Source organism: Ammospiza nelsoni, chromosome 13 (genome assembly GCF_027579445.1).
Source record: "Ammospiza nelsoni isolate bAmmNel1 chromosome 13, bAmmNel1.pri, whole genome shotgun sequence".
NCBI lineage: Eukaryota > Metazoa > Chordata > Aves > Passeriformes > Passerellidae > Ammospiza > Ammospiza nelsoni.
The window spans coordinates 8,544,276-8,569,204 of NC_080645.1; the positions used below are offsets into that span (position 1 = coordinate 8,544,276).

Here is a 24,929-nt window from a genome sequence, read left to right on the forward strand (position 1 = left end):
CTGGGGAAGTAAAGCCTTTAAATTATCTCCCCATTCATTCCTCCTCCCTTCCAAGCCAGACTTATTCATCAGTATATTAATGATCTAATTGCTGTCTACTCTGCAATTGCTTCCTAGGATTGTATTTGCCTTTATCAGAAAACAGGTAGCACTAAATTACTGACCACCAAAATCCCATTTAATATCCAGTCAAGCCAGGACACATTTTCAGAAAACAGTGTTCACTCAAGGAGTAATGCAATTCAATCAGTTATCTTTAGGACACCACGTTCAGTCAAGGCAAACCAGCCAGGTCAGAACTTCCAGCAATTGGCATTAACCCATGGACAGGACCAGGAGAGCAGCAGCTGCCACTGGCTGTGCTCTGCTGCTCAGTTCCCTACAGCACTGGCATTCAATTGTCACTCTCTGGCACAGAATCCAGTAGGATTCTTCCTCACTGCAGGCATGTCATAAAAACATTGTGAAATGTGAGCACACATCATCTCAGCACCACGTGGAGAAACACTGGCTTTGTATCACCTACTCCCACATGAGAAATGCCAGCAGCTGCCCAGCTCAGCCAGGGTAACTATGCCTTCATTCTTCTGTCCCTACAAAACCAAAATTCTTTCACTTTCATCAGAAGGTTCAACATTAGCTTGGGTTCAACAGTGGGCTCTGAAGAGACATGAAACAACAGGTGTTAATAGCAACTTTATTGTTTCACCGGTGCAAAATCATGATACTGAATAAACTTGTGTAATGCATTTTCCCCTAAATTTACAGTAATGAAGGTTATACATATCTATATAGATTGCAATTTCTCTATTTTTTTATACTATTTGGAACAAAATTATCTTGATAAATATGCCCTGTGCACAGTACTGGCCCTCACTGAATGTCACAGAGCCTTAATATGCAAAATATAACTTCTGTTTTTGAACATGGTACTTTAAAACTCTCCAAACATGCATTAATATATTCTAGTTTTAGGGAAAAATATTACACTTAGTCTTAACTCGGCATTAAAAGAAAAGCACAAGCAGAATTTGACATACAATAATCCCAAAAATCTGATGCTTTGTAAGGATCAGACACAGTTTCAGCTGACAGTCACTGCCAGTTTAGAGCTCTAGTGCTACAGAAGCAACAGTGAACAGACAGAAGAGAAATCAGAACTGAAGAGCCCTACCATGTCACATGGATTTCAAAGAAAGTTTCAGCCATGCTAACTGATGAAACCTGCAGTTGCTGGTCCAACCTTCCAAATTTGTTAGAGTACTCAACACAAGTGTTTGAAGTGCCAGACTGAACACATGAATGTTAACTTGACATTTCTGAAAGGCACAACCTAGGAACCTATCTTAAAAAAACCCATGGTATTTAAATGAAAACAGGTACAGTGAGTGTCTTTCTAAAGAACAAGACCTTCATAAATTGGCCCCTCAGATTCTGGTGATTCCCTCCTCAGACGCAAGTGCTCCAGTGTGTTGTGAAAGTGTTTGTTAATTTGTTCTGTTTCTTCAGTAGACTCAAGGTTTGGGAGGTCTTCTCTGATCTTCTGTATAAGCTGATTCAAAACCTGAATTGTCACCTACAGAACATAAAACAGAAGTCATCAACACCCTCTGTGTACAAGTGCACAGACAGTAGTTTGAACAGACTTGTCTTTAAGCTATCTGTATTTGGACAATCTTTCAAAATGCTGATAAGACTTTATGCAGACAAACTGCTGGGCACTCACTTCTTGTAACTATTCCAACAGCATTTCTGTCCAGAGTATTCAATACAAATTTAAAAAGCTTCAAACAAATGGCACACACAATCAGACTGTATATGCACTGTGAGATAATTGTTTCTTATAGAAATCAGTCAAGATGGTAATATCAGATTTAAAATTATTCTTCGAGAACAACCATGGCTGCCTACAGGCTGAAGTTCAGCACTACACAAAATGCACTGCAGGCCACCAGAGTATTTTTATATCTGCCAAGTGCTTTGAAATTCAAAGCTTTGTTTTCATCTCCATCACATACAGCATCTAGAGTACCCCTACACTGAGAAGCCAGTTCAGTTATTGGAAACTCAGCAAATCCCTCAAATTTCTTCAGGAATTCTCTCAGAACCGCAGGGTATTCTTTAACATCTAGTCTCAATCAATGACATCAGAAAAGACACTGATCTCTACTTGACCAAGCAGGTTTTTCAAACTGCATAACTGTTCTTTATCTGCTAACAGAAAATGGGTCAGGTAACTAAGATTATACACACACACAATTTAAGATGAGTACAAATGGTGTCATATCTATTTTGAGAATTAAAGCTTACACCAACCTGGCAGAGTCAGCAGTGACCATGAACACCTGTAAAAATTTTCTTTTCCTTATGTACCCATCAAGTTTGGTACCTTTAAAGCTAGAATCCTACTACTTTCTCATCTAAGTTCCAGTAAGCTTTAATCTAAAATATTTTAGGTATACAAGTCTCACAATGTTTAAATTCAAAACTGAACTGCAAACATTTCCCCCTAACTGAGAAGAACAAAGTTTAATCCAATACTTTTACTAGTACATCAAGAATTGACTCCTTTCTTCTCACAAGAACTTGTGCCTCTCATGAGGCTACAGGGCAAGCTGAAGAGAATTTGTGGTGTGTGAATGAAGAGCTTAAAGAAACCTTTAACAAAGATGCAACAGAGAATGGATTTCCACTCACCGCCTCATTTTCCTTTTCATAAAAATAGATATATCTATTCAGAATTTCTATGAAAAGCTGGACTTGCAGAGAAGGGTCCATGCACTGATTTGCTATCTTCAGAGCCTTCTTTAGGCATTCCATCACTCTTTTTCCTCCATGAAGCTAGAAGAAAAACCAAAGTTACGAGAAATGAAAGAACCTTAGGGAGCTGCAGTATCTCCTCCCTTGGCACACACAGCATTTCCTGGGGCTCTGCCACAGAAACACAAAACCACACAAACTGCAAAGAGCAAGCTGTCACTGAAAGCTTACCCTGCCTGACTGCCACCAACGTTGGATTTTGTTAAATCACACAGCAACATGAACAGCTGTTGAAAGCCTTCAATTATGAGATCAATTAATTCAATTTCGTAGCACCTACCATAATACATACTTTGAAAAATGTTTCAAACACTGCTCTTTAAAATTACAACAGCTTATGTGACAAACCCTGAAGAACACAGAGGATTTTTTAACCTTTGCTTCAACAGCTTGTATCTGTAATTTGGAAGTTTAGTAGTTCACAGAGAAACAGATAATATAATAAATACAAGCAAAGTGCAGCCCAGTCAAGTAGCCTTTAACTAGCTGACACGCCAAAGCTTGCCTGGTACTTCTACCCTTAAATTAGAGTTTTCTCCATGTTTTTATTTATGCAGTTTCATATATTAGAATAAATTCCAACCAAACCTACATCAATGTATCTACTTTAGAAGTGCCTACAGAACGAAGTGAGGCAGGATGTGTCCCACTGCTGTCCCTTTGTTCTCACCTCCTCCCCATTCTTGTCAGTGTTCCGGCCAGACCAGAACAGATGGGCACAAGTGCTCACAGCTCGGCACTGGTCTGGCTTCTTCAGGAGCTTGGAGGCTGCCAGTGCACACTGAGTCCTCAAAGGCTCGTGGTTCTCCTCACTGAAGCACTTCATCCTCTCAAATGTCCCAATTATCAAGGTGATTGCAGCCAGCTGTGCTTTTGAGTCACTGATTTCATCTTCATATAGAGAGAAGGCCTAGACAAGGGAGAAAGCAAGACTCAATCAGAACACATCAGGAAAAAAAAATCACACCTGCTACTCACAGAGCAAGAAACTGTCCAGTTTTGCATTTGTTAAAAGCTTCAGGCAGGAAAAAAACCTTTCATGTAGAGTGTAAAATCAAGTAAATCCACAGACCAGAAAAAGTCTTACAAGAAAGAGTATTCAAGTGGTCATAGCACATAAGTGTGCTCCCACAAAATCTGAAGACTGAGTTTTTCCTCATTCAAGCACCTATTCAGCAGCAGAAACAGTCCTTGAAGAAAATCTGGTTCTTTGAAACACACAAAACAGCTGAGCAGAAGCTGACAGCAGGTCAGTGATGACAGAGCAGGTAAGAAAAGCACTTGCACTGCTGCTACATGGATGAAGAATCTTCAGAGAATAGACAAATCTTGAACTGTATCTCTAATGGAAAGTAGATAATTGCCATGCTGCTCTCATAGTCAGAACTGTGCTACAACAGCAACTGATACAACACAGTGAGCAAACCCAGCTTACCAGCAACTCTCTTTAAAAACATGCATTTAATAGCAGTATTAGAGGAAAGATTAGGACAAAGCTACAACACGGATAACATGGAACACATTGGTTCTTTATGTGGTAGGTAGGAGGGGAAGGTTTTTGCAACAAGTAAGGCTTAAGACCAAGTTACAAATTCAAATAGATTTTCAGAGTAGTTTATAATAGGTTCCAATAGAAGGATTTTAATTGGCAAAGCCCAGCACAGCAGTTGTGAACACTGCAGATTTTAGGAAACCTCCAAAGAGTGCTTGTGGTCAGGCAATACCAGCTGGGTATCAGGAGCTGGAGACAGAAGCAGTGAAGGAGCATTTTATGCTGAGAAACTACACTCCTCCAGTGAGCCAACTACACGAGCAGGAGGCAGCATTGCAACATACCACTGTTGTCAGACTGAGTATTCAAATCAGTAGCAATGGAGCTTAATTCCACAGCAGCCTGGGAAGCAAGAATGAAATGAGGAGTTTCTACCTAGTAGCACTGGCTGTCCATCATTAAAGGTGTTTGAATCACACCAGATGGTTCAGTGTTCAGCAAACCTGCCTAAATCAAATGAAAGGCAGCACAGGACACCAGCTCTACCAGCTGGACACTCACCTGGGACATGAACTCATAGGCCACAGTTTCATGATTCTCAAAGCCAATCTCTCCTGCAGCCAGTGCTCCCTGCAGGAAAAGTCGGAGAGGCAGCTCTGCCAGCTCTGCTTTGATCAGAGCACTGATGGTCTGATGAGCAAATGAGAAGATCTTCTGGCACTTCTTTTCCCATTTGTCATCCTAGACAAGAAAAGCAAGTACAAGCTTGAACAAGAGCACTGCTACAAGGAAAAGGGAATCTCAATTGTTCTAAGATCTGTTAAGTGCTTCAGTCACTCCAGCTTCCAGTGTTGGCTTCAGTGGGTCTGCACAAAGTATTTCTTTCATTTACAAAAATTTCACACCCATTTTTCCCACCAGCTCATAAGAGCTTTCTTCAGAAGCCTGCACTGAACTGCAGTTAGGACAGCTATGCTTAGCACATAACTGAGCAAAAGCCTAGTTAGCCAAGGGGAGAAAAATTCTGCTCAGTCCAGAGAAATTAGAAGTGGAAGAGAATTTTAAAACCTTCATTTTAAAGAATATTTTAACATTTAAACTTATTTCCTCATAATATAACACCTACAATAAAGGAAATACATATTTAAGGTAACTATCTCAATCAGAAAGCATTTAAGTCATTATTTTAATGTACACTTCCACTACTACTGTATAAGTTAAAGCAAGTGCTTTTAAGTTTAGAAACATTACAATAATGTAGCTACAATTTAGAAATTGATGAATTTCAATATCCAGATTTAAATCAGTTTCATGCCATTAGTTCTGATCTCCAGTAAAGGCACATAATCTGTCACCTTAATGAACAAACAAAACTTGCCAATTTCTGCTTCTTCACCTCTCAAGTACTAAAGTAATTTACTATGACCTGATAAAAATTTTCATTAAATTAAAAAGCATTCAAACCTCAAGAAGAAACCCAAACAAAACTAGCCTTCTGTATCAAGTCTGAGCATACTTATGCAGCCAGCCAAAATGCATTTTCCAGAAAATAAAGCCAAGCAAGCACACAAGAGGCAGCTAGAGGTGCCCTTACCACTTTGGAGTTGTCCTTGTAGCGAAAGGCGAGCTGGTAGGCAGCGAACACCAGGGGCGGCAGCGTGAAGCGGATGCGCTGGTTCCCCCCGGCCCCAAAGTGCTTCCGGGCAGTGTTGAGGATCTGCAACAGAACACTGAGCTCAGAGAACCCTTCTCTGAGACATGCACTCAGGGGAAGCCCAGTGCCCCACCCTTAACCTGTTCTGAGATTAGATGTAGATTTCACAACCTGAATATACAGAAGTCTGTAATCACCCATTGTCACAGACATATTTTATGAAAAATCCTTTTGTTAGCAACTTTTTCTCCTGAGAAGCTGAGAGGCCTCAGAAATGAAATGTAAACAATGATTGTCTGCTGCTGTGGAATGCAACAGGTGCGTCTTTGATTGGTCTCATGTGGTTGTTGTTAATTAATGGCCAGTCACAGTCCAGATGTCTCAGACTCTCTGGTCAGTCACAAGATTTTATTATCATTCCATTCCTTTCTATTCCTTGCTAGCCTTCTGATGAAATCCTTTCTTCTACTCTTTTAGTATAGTTTTAGTATATAATTTTATTTTAATATAATCTATATATATAATAAAATAATAAATCAGCCTTCTGAAACATGGAGTCAAGATTCTCATCTCTTCCCTCCTCCTGGGACCCCTGTGGGACCACAACCCATCACACACTGGTTAGCCACTCTGGCTAATACACTTGGACTAGGCTGTTTGAATTTGCATTTCATATCTCTTCCATACAGAATGCATAATTTAAAGTGAGACACTGTGAAAATCCTATAACCTTAGATTTTTCCTGCAGCTGCTGCATTGTATAAAAATTTGATGCAAGCATTTGTGATGTTGAGGGAGCTATTAAGCATTACTAGTAAAAGGTGTTAAGTAGCTCATAGAATTGTACCTAAAAGATAATGTGACAAGTCCTTTGATGGCATTTAAAGGGGGTCAATGTGACTAAAGCAAAGCACTGCTAGATGAAAAAGACAGACTGACACTCAGAATCTTTGCAGAAACAGCTTCAACATCTCTAGCTATGTAAATTCTTTTGGGGTAGAAATATTAATTTCCTTGGTGCCAGCATTCCTTTGAGAGAAGCTTTGCTCTCTATAAGAAAAAAAACCCAAAATCTTTCTGCTTGACTCCAGTGATAAGATCCTGAAACACAACTGACTCCAGTTCCTGTAATGTTATTCCTCTCCCCATTGCACCAGTTTCATTACGTTTCAAGCAAGAGTTTTTTATACCAGACCTTAAAGTCAAGCTAAATCAATGCTAGTTGTGTTATGCAAAGCTTGCACTTTATTCTGTCGCTCTATTCTCACTGTTTATACAGTATGACATTTATCTCAGGCACAAACTGTAACTTCACAGTAGTCCCTAAGCAGGCCTGACTCTGACATGAGTTCATTGCCATCTGCAGCAGATCCAGCTCCAGCACAGCTTCTGCAGTGGATCTGGAGCGGCATAGACAGAATATCCCTGGCCCTCTACTCTAACACACACTTCTCAAGATAGTTTATTTGAAGTTTAAGTGACCTCCCTAAAGCCAGATATAGCAGATAACAACAGAACTACCTCAACTCAAACCATTACAAGTACCACAATGCACAGATTTCAAGGACATGTCAAACCTGCTGCTACAGATGGACCAAGCAGAGAGGAAAAGCATATGGAACCAAGCAGCAGGACACTACATGCTGTATGAAAACCCTATCCTTACAGAAATTAAAATCCCTAAGGCTAAACATGCTAAGCTGTATTTTCTGAGGTTTTTTGCATTCCCTTGGTATCAAAATAGCACAGTACTCCAAATAGCACTTGCTGTGTTTTCAACAGATCATTATATGAAGTTGTCAGAACATTAAGAGTTCCACAAAACAATTCAGATCGTTGCTACCTCAGGGGATGAAAACTTTCAATCAACAAATTCTTAAGTCCTCATCTGCTTTTTCTGAATAAATATCAGCCTACCACTAAAGGTGTCATACATAATGTTCTCTGCTGAGTTTGTAGTGCCAGAGAAGTGATGGCCCAGCTTCCAGTCTTGTACAGTTAATAATGCAAGAACTGAGACAGTTTAGAGCATAAACATTGAGAAGCACCAGTCACCAACCAGGTACTGCTGGTCAGGGTCATCAGAACGCAGCAGGTGAATGAATCTCCCCACAAGACTCTGCTCATCTGCAAAGTCCTCAGGGTCAGGATCTTCAGCAGGCTGATCTGGCTGATCCTGGATCAGCGTGGATACCAAATTCATGATAGCATCAACCTATAAAGGTAATAGAAGCTCTGTTTAAACTACAGTAGACCATAAGCATAAATTGCCAGCAACTGGGAACATCTTTACAGCCACTCATAGTGGTGATGCTTCAGACATATGTGCCTTAGACCCTGAAGAAGGGTCCCTCTCAGCACAAGTGGGACAGGGCAGCACAGCAGCGCAGAGGAAATTCAGATTCCAAAAGCAATGCAGCCTTCTTTAGATAGCAGACCCAGTTTTGAAGGGATTCAGGGTCTTTTTTCACACCTAACAGATTACTGTCTAGGCTGAGGTGTGGTAAATCAGAAGTAGCCTCTAGGATGAGGTTAGGGAAGAGACTTTTAAGAACACGGGAGGAAGAATTACCAAGTGGGATAAAGCCTGTGCCAGGGGAGGCAGGGGCATGCAGGCTAGGAAACAAAGCATGCCCTGCATAAAGTCACTAAATGTGTTTTCAGGTCCTTGAACAATCATTTAAATACCCAGATTTTCAAATTAACTATATCATACCTGTTCTTGGGACACAATTTCTGTGTTATAATCCAACACATTGCTAAGCACATAACAACTCATGCTCTTCCTGGACTCGTAATCGAAGTATTCAAAGAGTGGGTGAAAATGTTTTAGTTTCAGAACTGTCAGGATATTGTTGTAAGTATCAACTGGGATTTTCAAAAGTCTAGTCAGCTCCTTTGAAACAGCGCTGCTTGTTGCAATACTAGAAGAAAATATATGCAAAAAAATACAATTAATCAATGGTTCACACAGGCCAGTTTAAAGTCTGCTTCAGAGTATAAATTCTGAGACATACAACAACTACCAAGCAATTGGTGCTAGGGAGAAAGGAAACAAGTACCCAAATAAGCCAGTCTTGCTCTTTGGGACATACAGTAACAAATGCATGTTGTAAGTTGCTGCCAGCAGAAGCAGAGTGTGGCTGCAAAGGCAGCAATAGCAGAACTCTAGAGTGCTGTAAGGGATGCCTACAAAATGCACACACATTGTGTGGATGTACAGCACAATTTATTCATGTGGAGCAAGTCCTGGTTAGCCAGGAGTTTATCAGGGCTGCTGCAGCTCAGTCCAAAAGCAGTGACCTTCCACATCCAGAGCATGGCCTGCTATCTCACCAAATGCAGAAGCCCTGATTTTAGGGCATTAATTGCCAGGCCAAAGAAAATGCAAGAGACACTCACTGTTCCAGATTAAGTTTGTTGAATATTTCCACAGTAGTCTCCAAGACCTTGTCAACATAGTCCACACGGTCTGGGTAGCATTTCATGGCCAGGTTAATGAGAGAAACTTGCAAAGACACCACATCCTCTGAGGGCATATCCTGCCGAGACTGAAATTCAAGACAGCATGAAACTGATACTAAAGCACAGAACTTTGCAAAAACCACCCCCAAAACTGCATGCAGGGATACCCAACATACCTGTATAACAGTAGCAACCTGCTGTGAAAAGATATCAAACAATTTGATATCTGCTGGGATCCCAGGTCCATCCTCACGATGTGCAAATAAAGCTAACCTGGTGACAGAGCACGGAAAGCAGCTTGGTCAGGACAGCTTTTCCACTCCTCAAATACAGAGCAGAAAGAGGGACTGGCATGTCCTTTAGGTATATTTGGAAGAAAGAAAAAAACATGTCCTTTAGGTATTTTTGGAAGCTCTATTACAAGCAAAAAGGAAATTGATGGAAGTCAGAAGCCTTATGAGCAACTGAGCCTGGTAACTATCAGACCTGAAAAAGAGTGCTGACAGAAAAGGAAAGGTGAAGAAGGAACAGGAAGGACATTTCCTAATTGATGTTCTTCAGCTAGAAGCAAGTGATCTATTTTTTCCAGCAGATAAAGAGGTACAGAGTAGGCTGATGGAAGAGTAAATATCCTGCATTTACTCATTCAGTGATATTACTGAAATTAGACACCCAATAGCATCCTCCACAAAACAGCCTCCAGGAAAAAAACACACAGAAGGAATATGCTGCCTTAACTAATCTTTGTCACTAAAGACCAACCAACATGGCTGGAACTTACACTATTTGCAGAGAACAAAATACAAAGTGAACTTAAGAAGAATGGAGAAGTGAAGAATATTGGGTTTTGGGGGGTGGGAACAAGAAATTGCCATCCAGCAAGCATTTAGGAGATGGTGAGAGGGATTTTTATCTGTAAGAGAAAGTCATGCCAAGAACCATTTCTGCAAAAATGAGATACAGGATAGAAAGCACCACTATCAGAAGACTTAACACCTTACCAGAGTTGAAGCTTAAGAAGCTCAGTACTATCTTGACTTTCTAATTATTGAGGTTATTATACTCTGAATTAGAAAATGAACTACAAAAATATTTAGGAAAAGGCATTGAATTAATTTTTTTAAAATTCTTTCTACAGGGTTTCTCAATTTTGATTCTGAATCTAAAATAAAGAGGCACATAAGAAAAGCCCAGGAGGCAAAAAAACTTCACTGCCAGGAAAAATAAGACATTGAACTATTCTTATATTTGATTAGGGTGATAAGAAACAGACTTCCTAAAGCCAGGAACAATCACTGCCTTTTCTTAGAGGCACAAGGCAGCTTTCCTTGGCAACAGCTCAGTGTAAAGCCAGCAATGCTACAAGGTATGAGCAAACTGCAGGCAGATGGCAGCATAATTAAAACTCATGAATGTTTTAGTAAGGCAACAAAGATCTCAAAGCAGCATGACTACTTGCAGAGATTCCTTTAGCAGGAAAGCCCCACAGGAATAAGGATAAAATTTTCACAAGCTCCTTCATCAGTCACTGATGTTCAGATTTAATTACTCAATGCCAGCTGAAACAAAGATGAGAAATGCCAAGAAGCACAACCTACACAGGGCAGCTTCACATCTCAACTACACAATACTGAAGCTGCTGGCCACTGCTGCTACCAGCTCCAACACAAACACAAGAGCAACATTCTCCCTGCACACATGGATTCCAAGGACAGATCCACTCAAATGCTCCAACACTGGCAGTAACATTGCAGTCAAAATCTCAAGCTGCCATACTGCAAAGATAACCATCACGCTGCCACCTTTCTGCCCTTGGTCCTACAGGTCAGAGAGAGCTTTGAAAGCCTTCAACAAAATCCAGCAGTGGTAAGGCTGGGAGGACAGAGGGTCACTGCTGACCAGTCACTTACTGGTGTTTGTAACAAAACAACACAAAATCTTACTGTGGAAGTGATACCAAAGTTTAACAGGACAGCAAAAGCTACACAAGGAAAGTTTTCTCACAAGAATGACACTGCCATGCTCCAGTTTAAGAGTCTAGCAAAATATCCCATGACCTCTTCAAAAAGTAATCAAGATAGTCTCAGAAATCAGTTACAGGCAACATTTCTTGGGATTTGGGGGTTTTATGGTGTTTGGGGTTTACAATTTTGGTTGGTTTTTTAAGCTCACAGAATTATGAAAAACTCAGTCACAGCATCCAAGCATGGGAAACCAAAGAACTCCTGTGAACATCTCTGTATGAAGGCAGCAAAGGCAGCACAGTGTCTCTGACAAATGCACAAGCACTGAAAGGTACTCCAATAAAACCAAAGTCTTGAACATATAAATCTGAAAGAACCTGGAGAAGACAAACTACAAACTTGGTGAGTAAAAAATTCAAGATCCTAACTTGTACCAGTCATGCCAATACACTCAAGTCCTCTCCAGGCATTAGAGAGGATACAGGAACCCCACTCAAAGCTGAATGCCAGGGGGACCCAAGATCCCTGTGCTAGCTGAACTCCATTCATTGGTACACGGACCAGATGTACATGTTTGGGTAGAAGGACAAGGCTTCTCTACAGCCTGAGACAAGCCAGGCAAGGGCACTTCCTTTCTGCAGTAAGAAAGTGCAGGTGATCACTGAAAATTTCTGTTTCCTTTCAGGATACAAATTAAAACTTCAGTTTGACCTTAAAGCTCTTTTCCAACCTAAGGATTCTATGATTTCTGCCCCAAATCTGAACTCAGTGCAAGCAGTTTTAAGCAGCACCTCCACAGGAAAAACATGCTTTTAAGAGAACAGTGTAGATGCTATTGGCAAGCTAAGAATTAAGAAGGCAGTTCCATCTCCTACTAGTTCTGTTCTGAAGAAGCATTGTCATGTTCTCTGATCTCTGACCCTGCAAGGTGAAGTGCTCCTGACAGATGATTTAGCCATTGGGATCTTCAAAATTTCAAGAGGTACCTATGAGAGATATGGCTGTCAAAGCAGGGCACTGCTGTCACTTCAGTTCTGAAGCATGAAACTGCTCAATACTAAATGGGCTGTTCCTGGCTTAATCTGTTTACAAGTTTTAATCAGTCCATAAAGCAGGTTTCATTGGAAGCTGTAAAAGCAGAGTGCAGAGAGTAGAAGTAACAGAAATAATATTCTTCACGGCTTTAATTACAGCTGAAAGATATGGAAACAGTGAAGTGGTATCAAAAATAAACATATTCAAATGATAGAAGAATTATCATCTGCTTGTGCACAACACAAACTTAATTTTGAGTCAAGTTCCACCCCCTTGGTCACTCACCTGTCAATTAAAGCAATAATTATATTTTTCACATTCACATTTTGGTGCAGCTCAGCACAGGCTCTGAGAAATGGGTTCAGGGTTTGGAGGTGAAATTCATCTGGGAAAACCTGAAGTTTTAGATCAATAGTCATCAAGTTATAAACTGAATTTGCCCATTGTTACACAGAAGAAAAATGCAACACAATAATTCTAAAGCAGATAGCCACACAGTAAATACACTCTGGCCTATGAAGCTGACCATGACTGGGTAAATGCATGAAGCAAGAGATACGAAACAAATGGGTAACTGAGGGCCCACGTCTCTATCACAACTCATAACACAGGCACTACTGCTCAGATGCTTATAGCTACTGTAACAGAAGGAGCACAAAATCTCCACTCTGCCCATCTGTAAAAAATACAGGACAAGCTACTGTGTGCAAGTCCCAGTGATGAAGTTTTCCAGTCCATGAGGAACATGGGAAAGCTGCCTGAATCTGATTAAGTGTACAGAAGTGTCCCTGTGTCCCATCACTGCAACTGAACTTAAGCAGCTCACCTGTATGATGCACTCCATGAGGTACTCCTGAGCTAAAGCATCTCTACAGTTCACAACTTGCTCCAGTATTCCAGGCAGAACAATCTGGAATAGGGGAGAAAAGGTCTTGCAGTGATTTTACAATTACCTTCTGAGTTTATATTCACACATACATTTAATCCAAGCAGAGCAGCATTTCTAACAGTTCTCAGCTGATTCTCTACATAATGACTGTCTGGTAAGAAATCACATTTTTCTGCAGTTTCATCCTTCAGAGAAAAAACAACTCATCTCAGAAGTCTGTCCCTTTCATACATTATGCAAGCTTTGATTTCATAAGTGAGTGCCACTGACTTTGCAGGTACATATCCAGGGTCTCAGCAGCACCATGGCAGAACTTACAAGGGACAGACTTTTAAATAATACATTTCCTTCACTGTCATTTCACACAGTAACACTTCTCTTGAATGCTTCGGGAAGCACAGCCTCACAACTTGTGAAATCTATCCCAGAACACCAGATGTGTATACAGCCCTTAGACCAACCCATTATTCTGCAAGGAAATTGGATTCAGGAAAGAAAGGTTAGAATTTCTTGTCACTGTTACACTTACAGGAGAATGTGTGAATCATGTCCCTGGCCTGAGAACAAACACACTGTATGCCAGTATTCACAACTTTTCCTCAGGTGAAGAGTTTGAGAAGCACTGGGATTACTGAACTTTTAGCAAAGCTATAACACTTCCAGCTGCTCATCTGCAAGTCCAAACTTGTTTAGTTTGGAACAAGCTGGCAGGAGTCAGAAAGAATGGAGAGCCATCCCACCTGCTTGTATCTCTCCACATTGACCCCCTCCAGCTGGCTGAGGCGGACCAGGTTTGTCCCCACCAGGATCCTCAGCTCCTGCCTCTCTCGCTCCCTCTTCTCCCTGTCCCGACTGTGGCCCTGGTGCTGCATTCGCACCCACAGCTTGTTCATCTCAGCAAAGTTCAGCAGCACAAAATCCATGGAGTCACTGATGTCTCCAGTGGTTTCTTCACTGCAGACAAGAGGTTAAGAACAGAAAAGCTTGTCAGAGGTATTCATCCTTCCAGCCACTGGTGGACATACAAGTTTTAATAAGGTTAGAGGGTGGGGTTTCTGGGTTTGTAAGAAAGGTTCATGTCCTCACTTGTGAGGAACCTTAATGCTAGAAGGGAATTCTTAATAGATAAAACACCTGTCAAGTCTATGGAATTCTAGCATATCTACTTCTCTCAAATCTGAACTAAGTTGCACAGAAAACTTAAATAAGCTCTATTAACAGTAATTTTATTGAGTTATAGCCCATCCTCCTTACTCTGCTTGCTCGCCTTCATCTGGTAAGATATTCCTGGTACACTGCAGGAGATAGTTTCTGAGGAACAGGCCTCTAAGAGGATGCTGCACTCCACGGCACATCTCCACCAGGTCTTTCAAAATATCCTTCCTGGACTGTGGAAATGACTTGACATAGACAACACCTACTGTTATCAGCAGATACCTGCAAAAGACACAGAGTCACACAATAAACCATAAAGTAACAACATCACACTGAAAGGCAATAATAGTTCCATTTGTCCATGATGGCAGGACAACCAAAACAGAAAAAAGCAATAAAATTATCACCCGTGTCCATGATTTTGGGTATTTAGTCAGCTTTCAACTCCTATCTTCCTCTGCTACAGAGAACAGCCACTAGACCTCATTACAATGCTTGAGACACCGAATGTGTAAATGCTCACAAAGTTCTGAATACTCTCAGACCAGCTCATTTATACTTCCAGCATCCCACTAAGCTGGAAAACAGTTCTGACACATATAAATAAGTAAGCACCACAAGTTTCATCAGGGAGAACCAGAGGCTACAAGCAGACAGGAAGACAACTCTGATGGTTACACACAGAGGTGAAGACACTGTGGCAGCCATCAGCCAAACCCCAGAAATTGCATGAAGATGCAGCTGGTCTATCCAGAGCCTCTTCCTGGCATGAACATAAGGTCAGGAATGAAAAACTTGAGTACCAAGCAAAACCTAAATCCCAAAAGTGACTATGGCAAAGATGTACTGCAGCTCAACAGTAACATATTTAAATATAAGTTTCACAGGCCTTCAAGTATCATTTCTGGCAAAGTAACACTTGGCCAAAAAAAAAAAAAAAACCAGAAACACAAAGACTCTAAGAGTGAAGTCACAAACTTTCACATTTCCTATTCCCTAAAAAGATAGAAGGTTATGAAGCAACTACTGTGTGGGAGAAGGTAAGATCTAGATCCTCAGATAACTGAAACAGTTAATGAAGGCACAGTCTCTGATCAGAGCATGGTACTTGGTTATCTTCCACTGACCAGCTCTTGACCCAAAGGCCAACTTCATTGCAAGATGTAGGTGCTCTCATCTTGGTCATGTGCAAAATTAACACACTGGCAGGAAGAACTGACCTTCTGCACCTGCACTCTGGGCCTATCTCAGAAGTGTCACAGTAATTGACTCCAGACAGGCAGAAATAGCATTGACCATTGTAAACTGATTGAGAAGGCAATCACTGTCTGAACCCAGAGCTGGACAACTATTCAGCAGGTTAAAAAAGAAAAAGCAAACAAAGTCACACACCAACATACACACACTTACAGTCTTGGAATGATATTTCCAGCATATTGTACCAGCTCATAAAGGTCTGCCACTTTCCTGCCTTTGGCAAATTCATCTGTCAGGTAGACTTCCAAGTAGTGTAGCTCATCAGAAATTGCCATGTCTTTTCCTCATAGTTAAGGATTGTAACTGAGAATGTCTACAATGTATTTTCATAGTAATTTGCTCATTCTCACCTAGGAAGATAGATGTTGTACCAAATACAAATATGCCCAAGCAGGCAGTACTTCTGAACAGTAATCATGATTGGGATAAATGTGCAAAATTAACCCAAACCTTTGAGCAATTTTTAGCATATTAGATAAGGGAATAAAACTAGGAATATATGAATAGTTTTGCTGATATTGTTTTTAGAACTAGACTCCTGAAACTTCCCAGAGGACGATATGAAAGAGTATAAATACCTGTTTTATACCAGAGAGAAAAACTGAACTTAAACAGTGAGCAAAGTGCATATTCTCCTACAATACATACACATAATTGAATTCTGAGGAGAAAAGTGCTAATAAGTACCTGACACAAGATACCATTGTACCAAAAAAGCCGATGAATACCCCATTGCAAATACATTTCAACTATTAGTTTGCTCCTGAAAGGATACAGAGCTCATAATAGCTCTTTGGAGATAACATAGAAGTCCGCAGCTCCCCAAGCATGTTGGAAGCATGTTTCAGAGCATCCATGAGCTTGTTCTTGTCCTTCAGAGGAGGAAAGAGAAAAGTCTGTTAGAAATGACACTAGGCAACTACAGGATTTTTTATCTATGAAAAAAAAATCTCAAGTGGTTTAATATCCAGCTTATACTACATCATCCATGCTAGCTAAGTGAATATTTTACCTGAGGTGATAAGAAGATGCATCTGAAGACAGAGCTACAGTAAAAAAAAAAAAAAATCACAAGGCTAATGGCAGAAAAATCTAAAATCATTCTGCTTATACAGCAATCTCCTCCCAACACTCAGATTCTATCAAGCAAGTAAAACAGAACGTGGTCCCCTCCTCCAAATCTGGTCTGTTTTGCTCAGATCTCACAGATCTCCTAGAAAGCTCTAGGAGACAGACAACACACACAGCCATCATCACCTTCTCCTTCTTCTCACCCACAAAAAACACCTCACTGAAAGCCACCCCTTACTAGTCTGCATCTAACTCACACTTCTGGTGCATTTAATCACCTGGCATCAAAGGATACAACACAGACCTCTAATCTACCACTTTTACAGACTTGAGCAAGCCATCATAAGCAGCAGCAGCAAGTTTTGAGAGAGAACAAAAAGAATTGCTAGTGTGATCCACTTAGTGTATTTATACTGCCACTTAATCACAGATAGCAGTGAAAAGCACAGCTGCAGCTACTTGAAGACTTCCAAAGCATTCCACTGAGCACAAAACTGGAAGAGGTGTTACACTTCTTGCCACTGTCATTTGGCTGCAAACAAAGTTAGCTTGGCTAACCACATGAAAACATATGGGAATATTTAAGTTTTCATTGCAACTTTAAGTAGTTTCCCCAAATAAAAGCTGAGGCTTCTCAAACCCGAGAAAGCTCCGTGTGATTACATAATCTGCCTGAATTGGCTACAATTCCCAGACAAAAATCTCAGCACAACACCAGCCCATGGTGTTTTCCAGTCACAGAAGAATTCACATGTATGTCTACAGTTAATCAGTACAAAATTGATCCCATGCAGCAGGTAATTCATCAGCAGCCTCTCAGTCTGATAGTCACACCAAGAAAAGGCTACATGAAAAAAACCAACAGAATGGTGGACATAAACAATCTCATCATAAAGTTCATCTTAGGTTTATTTAAATGCAAGCATGTAAATTATAAAGGTACATCTTTAACTTATCTTGTCAAACACTGGAGCAAAATCAGGAACACATTCAAAGAATACCCAAGGCTCACTCTCAATGAGCAGTTGCCTCATTTATTGGCAAAACCTCTGGCACAAAGAAACATAAAGGGTTAATTTTGCTCACAGCACTAGAGACTGGTATTGATTTACTGTTTTATTCCTAGCAGACAAGAAGCTTCATTGCCTTTTAAAGTCACATTCTTACCAAGCATCTCTTCATCTGGAACGACTGCACCTTCACAGCCTGAATGGCTTCGTCCAGGAGCTTTTCCTGTTCATCCTGAGGAGATTGCTGTGTTGTTGGCTGGAGGAAAACAGAAACCAAACAAAACAGAACTCAGTGAAGCTGCTTATGACTTCACTAAAACTGGATTCCCACACTTTAGAATGCACTGCAAGTGACACTGCAGTGTGACCACTCAAGGCTTGTCAGAAATAGTTGTGTGACATAATGGAGAAAGTTCAAGTGCCCTGCAAACACCTGAGGGGAGTTACAGGTATCCTCAAGCACCACTGCTTCTGGGACAGCAAAGCCACAGGGACAGAGCAGGGCCAGCTTTGCCTTTCCAACATTTAGAGGCCAAGAACCCAGTGCAAGTATCTGGGAAGAAAAGCTCCAAGGGAATGCAGAGACTGTGCTGAGAGGAAGCACTGCTGTTACCCCTGCCCACAGAGCCTCAAAGCAGTGCCCAGAGCACGCACTGCAGCTGTACAGATGCTCTCTGTGCTCACAAGTCACAAGTTCTCAGCTGCTATCTGAGCTACCATTCCATTCAGGACAAGATCCTGATAAGCAAAGGATAAAGTACAGTTAGTGCATTCCTGAAGGTAGAAGCTACTTGCAGAGTGGATCAGAAAGCTGAAGAGAAACAACAACTCTTCATGTGTCCTTGTCCCAGTCACATTGGCAGAGTGGCACTCTTGTTTCCCCTCAGAGAGGGGCATTCTATGCCTTCAACTGAAAATCCCACTATCTTTTGACTTCCAAGGTTCATACTGCATTTTCTTAAAATATTAAATAAATCCATTGCTTACATCCTTATATTTCCCCTCAATCCAGCTATAACAGGCCTCCTCCTACTGCAGCTGCTACCCTCCCTCTACCAAAATAACAAGATCAGTTTCTACAAGCATCTTTCAGTTATTTTTGCTCAGATGTCCAACTCAGATCAGAACTCCGACTGCTGTCCCCACCTGCACCCAGCCTTCCTCCTAAGGCTTCACAAGGAACCACTGCCACCCACCTCTGGTTCAGGATCAGCCTTCAACACCCCATTACAGCATCTCCATTTCTCTCAACCCTTGCAGGCCTCTCTGAAATACTGCTGGAGACAACAGCACTGATGCTGTATTTCAGCTACATCTTCTCTAGTCATGACAAATACCAAGCACAGTCATTTGCACAGCAGGTTCTCTGAGGCTTCACCTTCAATAAATTCTCAGCTATTTATACTTGTTCCCTTCATCCACTGTGCTCAGAAGGTCCCTGGTCTGCTCCTTTTAACTGCATTTCAGAAACAAGCTGGTAGGCCACAAATTACATCACCCCAAATTACATCACCCCAATGTTTTTAAAAACTCTGTCTTCAGTACCAACTCCCACATGTCCCATATGAGGAGTCCCCAGAAGTATCTATTGAGATTAAAATTGAGGCCTTAATTAAAGCAGGGAAGTTTTAGTTTAACACCAGTTTAATGGTGATAGAGCATTTCACATCCCTGTTATTTCCCATATTTAATTGGGTTCTTTTTCTGCAGTTGAAATCTCCCCACTATCCTTTTCCCCTTACAGAAAAGAGAGAATGCTCTGCAATGCTGTTCCTGCCTTGATCATGCCCTAATGAAACTCTGCTCCTGAAACTCCTCAATCACCCAGCTGGACAAAACCAAGGCTGATCTGATCCAACAGACAAACCTGTGACAAACCTGCTTCAAGGAGGTTATATTAGAAAAAGGTTCCTTCCAACCAACACTTCTGTGAGTCAGTGTGCCTCAGTAACACTCCAACTATGCACAATAACTAATTAAGAAATGTATTTAGTCAATGAAAATGCCATCTCTGCTAATTAGAGTGACTCCACCTCTCACAAAGCTCTCTCTATATATAACTAATCAATGTGCAGGTCTTCCAAAAATGATTTAAGCATAAGGAACAAGCAGCAACCGTGGTTAGATGATCCTATTTCCCAGGCAATTCAATAGCTACAAACCCTCAGACAACCTCAAACTGTGAAACAAGTATGTTCTGCCAGCAGAAGTTTCTGTAATTGCTAAGCTTTAATTATTCAATGGCAGATCAGACTTTTAAGGAACACAAAATGACAGTGCAGGGACTAGTGCGCAGTAATCAATATCAGAACATCACATTACAGACTTGCTGATTTATGTCTATGCCAGAACATTGGTTACACTCTACAGTCCCCTGAATCCATACCAGTGCTTTAGAGGAAATAAATCACTACTGAGCTGAATGCCATATGCCCTGACCACATCAGATGTCTGTTAAAGCCCAGCCAGGAACAGTGCAGCAATGCTAACACTGACCACACCTTCCCAGGCCCCCTGTCCTGATGGGCATTAAGCTAACACAGCCACCAGCCCTGCTCTTCCACCCCAGCTGTTCATGGGGCCAGGCAGTGCTGGGAGAGCACTTAAACCATCTAAAAAGCTGTGAGACAAACCCAGCTGATTAATGGATTACCATTTACCTGGTTCAGCCTAAAGCCATATAAAACACTGCAAGCAGGGCTGTGAAAAGAAGGCTTTTTAACAGCAACACCAAGCCAAAGCATTACTGAAAAAAACACATATTTGCTACAAGCCCAGGAAGTATTTGGCTGAGCCCATGTGCGTTGGTTTCCTTACTTCTGGTGTGCAAACAACACAGAATCATGGCAACAAGTTCAGAACTATCCTTTCCATGATACCAGCTACAAGCCCAGCAGAAACATTTGTATCTTCTTAGAGAACTTTAGCCACTGTAGTTTAGCAGCAGCTGGGGGGAAATTGGAGTTTCATTCATTTATAGTGTCAGCTTTACATCAAGCTCTGTCTGCATTAACAGAAGACAGAATAATTCCCCTTCTGCTCTAAATTTGAACAGCCAGGTCCCACACTGTACTCAACACTGGGACTAAGTACTGAATTCATCAACAGAAGCATTTCCATATTAACACAAGATATTAATTTATTTCTTCTGTATCTCTCTAAGATACAGAGAATTAAGAAGGAGGAAAACTCAATTTGTATGTATGCTGATTTAAAGACTGAGAAGGTGACCAGACTAAATTACTACAAGGGCACTATACTCCATGTCTGAAGAAAAGACAACTGCAGCATTTTCCAGTGGCAGGGGTAGCACAATCACCTACACTGCTGTCAAAAGCACACCACAGGAGCAGAGGTGTCACTTGAGGGGCTGCTTGCAGCAGCTTTATTTCTATAGGAATAGAAAATATCTTAACAGCAGCACTATTGAACAAGTTCCAACTTTTACTTTTCCAAGTCTGAATATGTATCAGCTTACCCTTTTCTTCCAACTTAGAAGGCAAGCTACTTTCAGTTTTTATCAGTCTTTAGAACTGCAGCAGTTCCCAAACATAACCTGGTCATTATCATGATACACAAGATCACATCAAGACACACGGATGCTACTAACACATGCCTGAAGTTTGAGGATGTGGTGACAAAAGGCAAATGAAGGAAAGAACATACAGCAAAAGCCAACCAGTGAGATCCAGCAGGACACACAATGAATCAGAACACAGCTCTGTCAGAGTCCATGTTGAATGAAGCTGTTTATGTTCTGTATCTTACACTTAAATTACCAGCCTAGTAACGTAAGATGGTATTTTCAAGTGTCACTTTATCAAAGAAGCATCTGTGGAGTCCTAGGTCCATCTACAAAAACAATCCTGAACATCAGCTTTGGAAGTGGAAGACACTGACCCTGGGCAAAAGCAGCAGCACAGAACATCCTGCCTGGTCAGCCACATGTACAGTAAGGTACAAACCCCTGCCTGAGCACAAGAGGAGCAATTTATACCTTCAATTATGCAGCTATTTAGACTTTAGATGTGTCTGAGCTATACCCATACTAGATATACTGCACATGTTGTAGAAAACACAGAAAGTTGATGTGAAGAGCTTTGCTTTGCTCATTTTTTGCTCTGAAGCAATGAGGCAGCAGGTGAGCAGTGGGGAAGGGACAGAACTGCCTCCCCCAGGTGCACCAGCAGCTCCTGCACAAGACACAGAAGCCTTTGCTTGCTGTGAACACAGGGCCAGCACAAGTGACCACATGCAAGTTGTGGAAGTCAAAACTCAGAGATGAATTTGGAAGGGGGTGAGGAAAGCTAGCTTTTGGGTGGGTTTTTTTGGTGTATTTTTCATTCCTTTTAGGTTTTGTTTCTTTGGCTTTTTTTTTTTTTTTTTTTTTTAATAAAGGCTAGGAAACGAAACTGTAAGTTGCCCTGGAAAACAATTTTTTAAACCCAAAACAGCTTGAAACCGGCTGACCAGAATAGTTAATAAAAGTTATCCTGCAGATAACTTAGGGAAGTGTATTACTGCAGCCATAAACATTATTCTGGATCATGACTATCCTCATAACAGCAATTCCTCCTGAACATACAAAGCAAACATTGCACCTATTGTGTAAGACTTACTCATTTTCTACCACTCAGTTCCATGAGATTCATTTGTAGTTCCTTATTTGACACTGAACTGCACTCCAGAGAGGGCCCAAAATAATAACCAATGTGCTGACTTATTTCACTTAAAAATCTGGTACCTTGGAGTACTCAAGAATGACGTAGTACTGAAAGATAGCAGAGTTCCAGAGAGCTTGTCAAGCCTAAAAGCTCCTGTTCTGACACACAGGTGCCTCAAGCTGCATGCAGAGTATAAATAATAATGAGTAAAAGGTTGTGCTTCCATTCCATTCTGAAGTGCATTTTCACCCAATCTCCAGAAGTCCTTTTCTTTAGGTAACTGATGTGCTCACAGCCTGTTCCTATGGCAGTTCCTTCTGTTTGCTCACCCACTGAGTAACACAACAAATGACACCGACCCAGGGAGCTTTCCTGCCTCCTGCCATTGTTATTGTCACCTGCCACCACAGCACTGCTGGGACACTTCAGATGGGGCTGCCCAGGAGAGGAGGGCTGAGCTGCAGCAGCAGACCAGGACACTGCCAGCCTACAGCACACAGAGCACTGCTGGCTAACAGACTGAGGGAATCACCCAAAAAACCAAAACCCAAAGCATAAGCATTTTATACCATACAGGAAGCATTTCCCTGCAACACTGCAGGCTCCAGAACTTCTATGACATCTCAAAGTACAGGAGCTCAGAGATAAATCACAGAGATGAAAGCATTTTTCACGTGTTGAAACTGGTACTTACTGCTACAGGAAGCCACAAGACACCATTAAGTATTAAAGAGGTGGACTTTTTATTCAGGGTATGATCAAAAGCAGCCAGAGCCCTCTTAAAGCAAGTCATGTTAAATGTACTTAAGCATTCAGCTTCAAGGTTTAAGCCAAGCTCAGCCACAGGAAATCACAGGGGAGCCTAATTTGGTAGAGGGAATTATCCCATGTTTAACACCTGTGATTATCTCATGTTCAACATCTGTAACTTTATTTTTTCTCAATCACCTGACAACAACTATTCTTAGAAAGAAGCCATGAGACCAGACAAGTGTCTGGCCAGTTCCCATGGAAATGACAGGCAAAGAAAAGCAGTTGCACTGCTGAATAATTGACCAGCACAAAATATTTGTGTGGGGGACAGAGACTGGTGGCTATATAGATTTAGCACTTCTCATTCACCCAATTTAGTATTTAACATTCCTCTTTCAAGTAACAGTACAGGCTTTGCCCAGCCCCAAAGATACAGAGCTCAACATACATATAACTTAAAAAAAAAAAAAAAGTTCTGTTCCAAAAGTCTAAGAACTGAGCAATTCCCTGTTTATAAAGTTATTTTCTGCCTCACTATCTATATACTGTTAGTACTGTTCATATGCCACACTTAGGCATTGTGGTGGTTACAGCATGTGCTGCTTAAAAGTTTCATTGAATATTACCACTGAAGGTGCATTAAAGATACTTCTGTTTTACTAGGAAACTTGACTGTCCCCTTATTTTCATTGAGGACTGAAAAGTATTAATCAGTATGCATTATTTCCATGGGGAAATTTCAGGTTTCACAGGATGAATGAAGTTGGAAAGATCAAACACCACCCTGCCAGCCAGACCAAGGCACTGAGTGCCATGTCCAGCGTCCAGTCTTTCCTTAAACACCTCCAGGGACCGTGACCCCACTACCTCCAGGGGCAGTCCATTCCAATGTCTGATCATCCACTTTGTGAATAAATTCCTCCAAATGTCCAGCCTGAACCTCCCCCGGCACATGTTCAGACTGTGCCCTCCTGTGCTACTGCTGAGTGCCGGGCAGAGGAGGCTGAGCCTCACCTGGCTGCCTCCCTGCCGAGCAATCGCCAACGTCTGCGGCAAAGAGCGCTACGGAGCGGCGCCCACCAATGCACAGCCACCGCTTCTGCCGGAAAAGAAAGGAACTTTACTCGGGCAGCCTACCACAGCCGTTCTGCAGGCTCGGCAGGCTCAGGAGCGCAGGCTGCAAGGCGGACAAGCACGGCACACGTGCACAGAACCGGCAATGACACAAACCCGGGATTAACACGGGGGCAGCACGGCTAGAGAGAGCGGAACTGACCGAACTGACCGCTGCACGGCCGCGATTCCGCGGTAAAAACACCGCCTTTCCCCGTGCCCCTACGAGCAAAGGGGCCGAGCCCAGCGAGGCGGTGAGCGGGCCCGGGCCGCGGGCAGCGTTACCGCGGGCACGGCGGGCCCGGCCCGCACCCCAGCCCCGCCCGGGCCGGACCGCGCGGCCTCCGCGCCCGCTGCAGCCCCGCACCCGGCCGGGCCCGCCGCGCCGCCGGCCCAGCGCAGCGGCTCCGGGCGCTGTCCGGGCGCTGTCCCGGCGCTGTCCCGGTCCCGGCCCCGTCCCTCGGCCGCCGGCCCCTCGGTCCCGGCGCAGCCCCGCCCGCAGCGGGCACCCCGCGCCCCCGGCCGCTGCCCCGCACCCTCACCATGGTCGCGCCGCCGCCGCCCCCGCCAGCGCCGCCCCGTCATGT

The 24,929-nt window shown here is 42.2% G+C and overlaps 1 protein-coding gene across 1 annotated transcript; it reads right to left on the minus strand.

The window, feature by feature from the left end:
* Positions 1-683: 683 nt before the first annotated feature.
* Positions 684-24,908, minus strand: VPS35 (VPS35 retromer complex component). Its single transcript, XM_059481272.1, has 17 exons — positions 24,885-24,908; positions 17,970-18,068; positions 16,507-16,603; positions 15,885-16,008; positions 14,574-14,756; positions 14,060-14,273; positions 13,257-13,340; positions 12,716-12,825; positions 9,608-9,704; positions 9,369-9,517; positions 8,683-8,890; positions 8,026-8,181; positions 5,907-6,029; positions 4,874-5,053; positions 3,491-3,730; positions 2,698-2,841; positions 684-1,576 (listed from the first exon to the last, which is right to left on the minus strand). Exons 1-17 carry the CDS (start codon positions 24,885-24,887, stop codon positions 1,397-1,399), a joined length of 2,391 nt encoding a protein of 796 aa, XP_059337255.1. The 5' UTR covers positions 24,888-24,908; the 3' UTR covers positions 684-1,396.
* Positions 24,909-24,929: the final 21 nt, after the last annotated feature.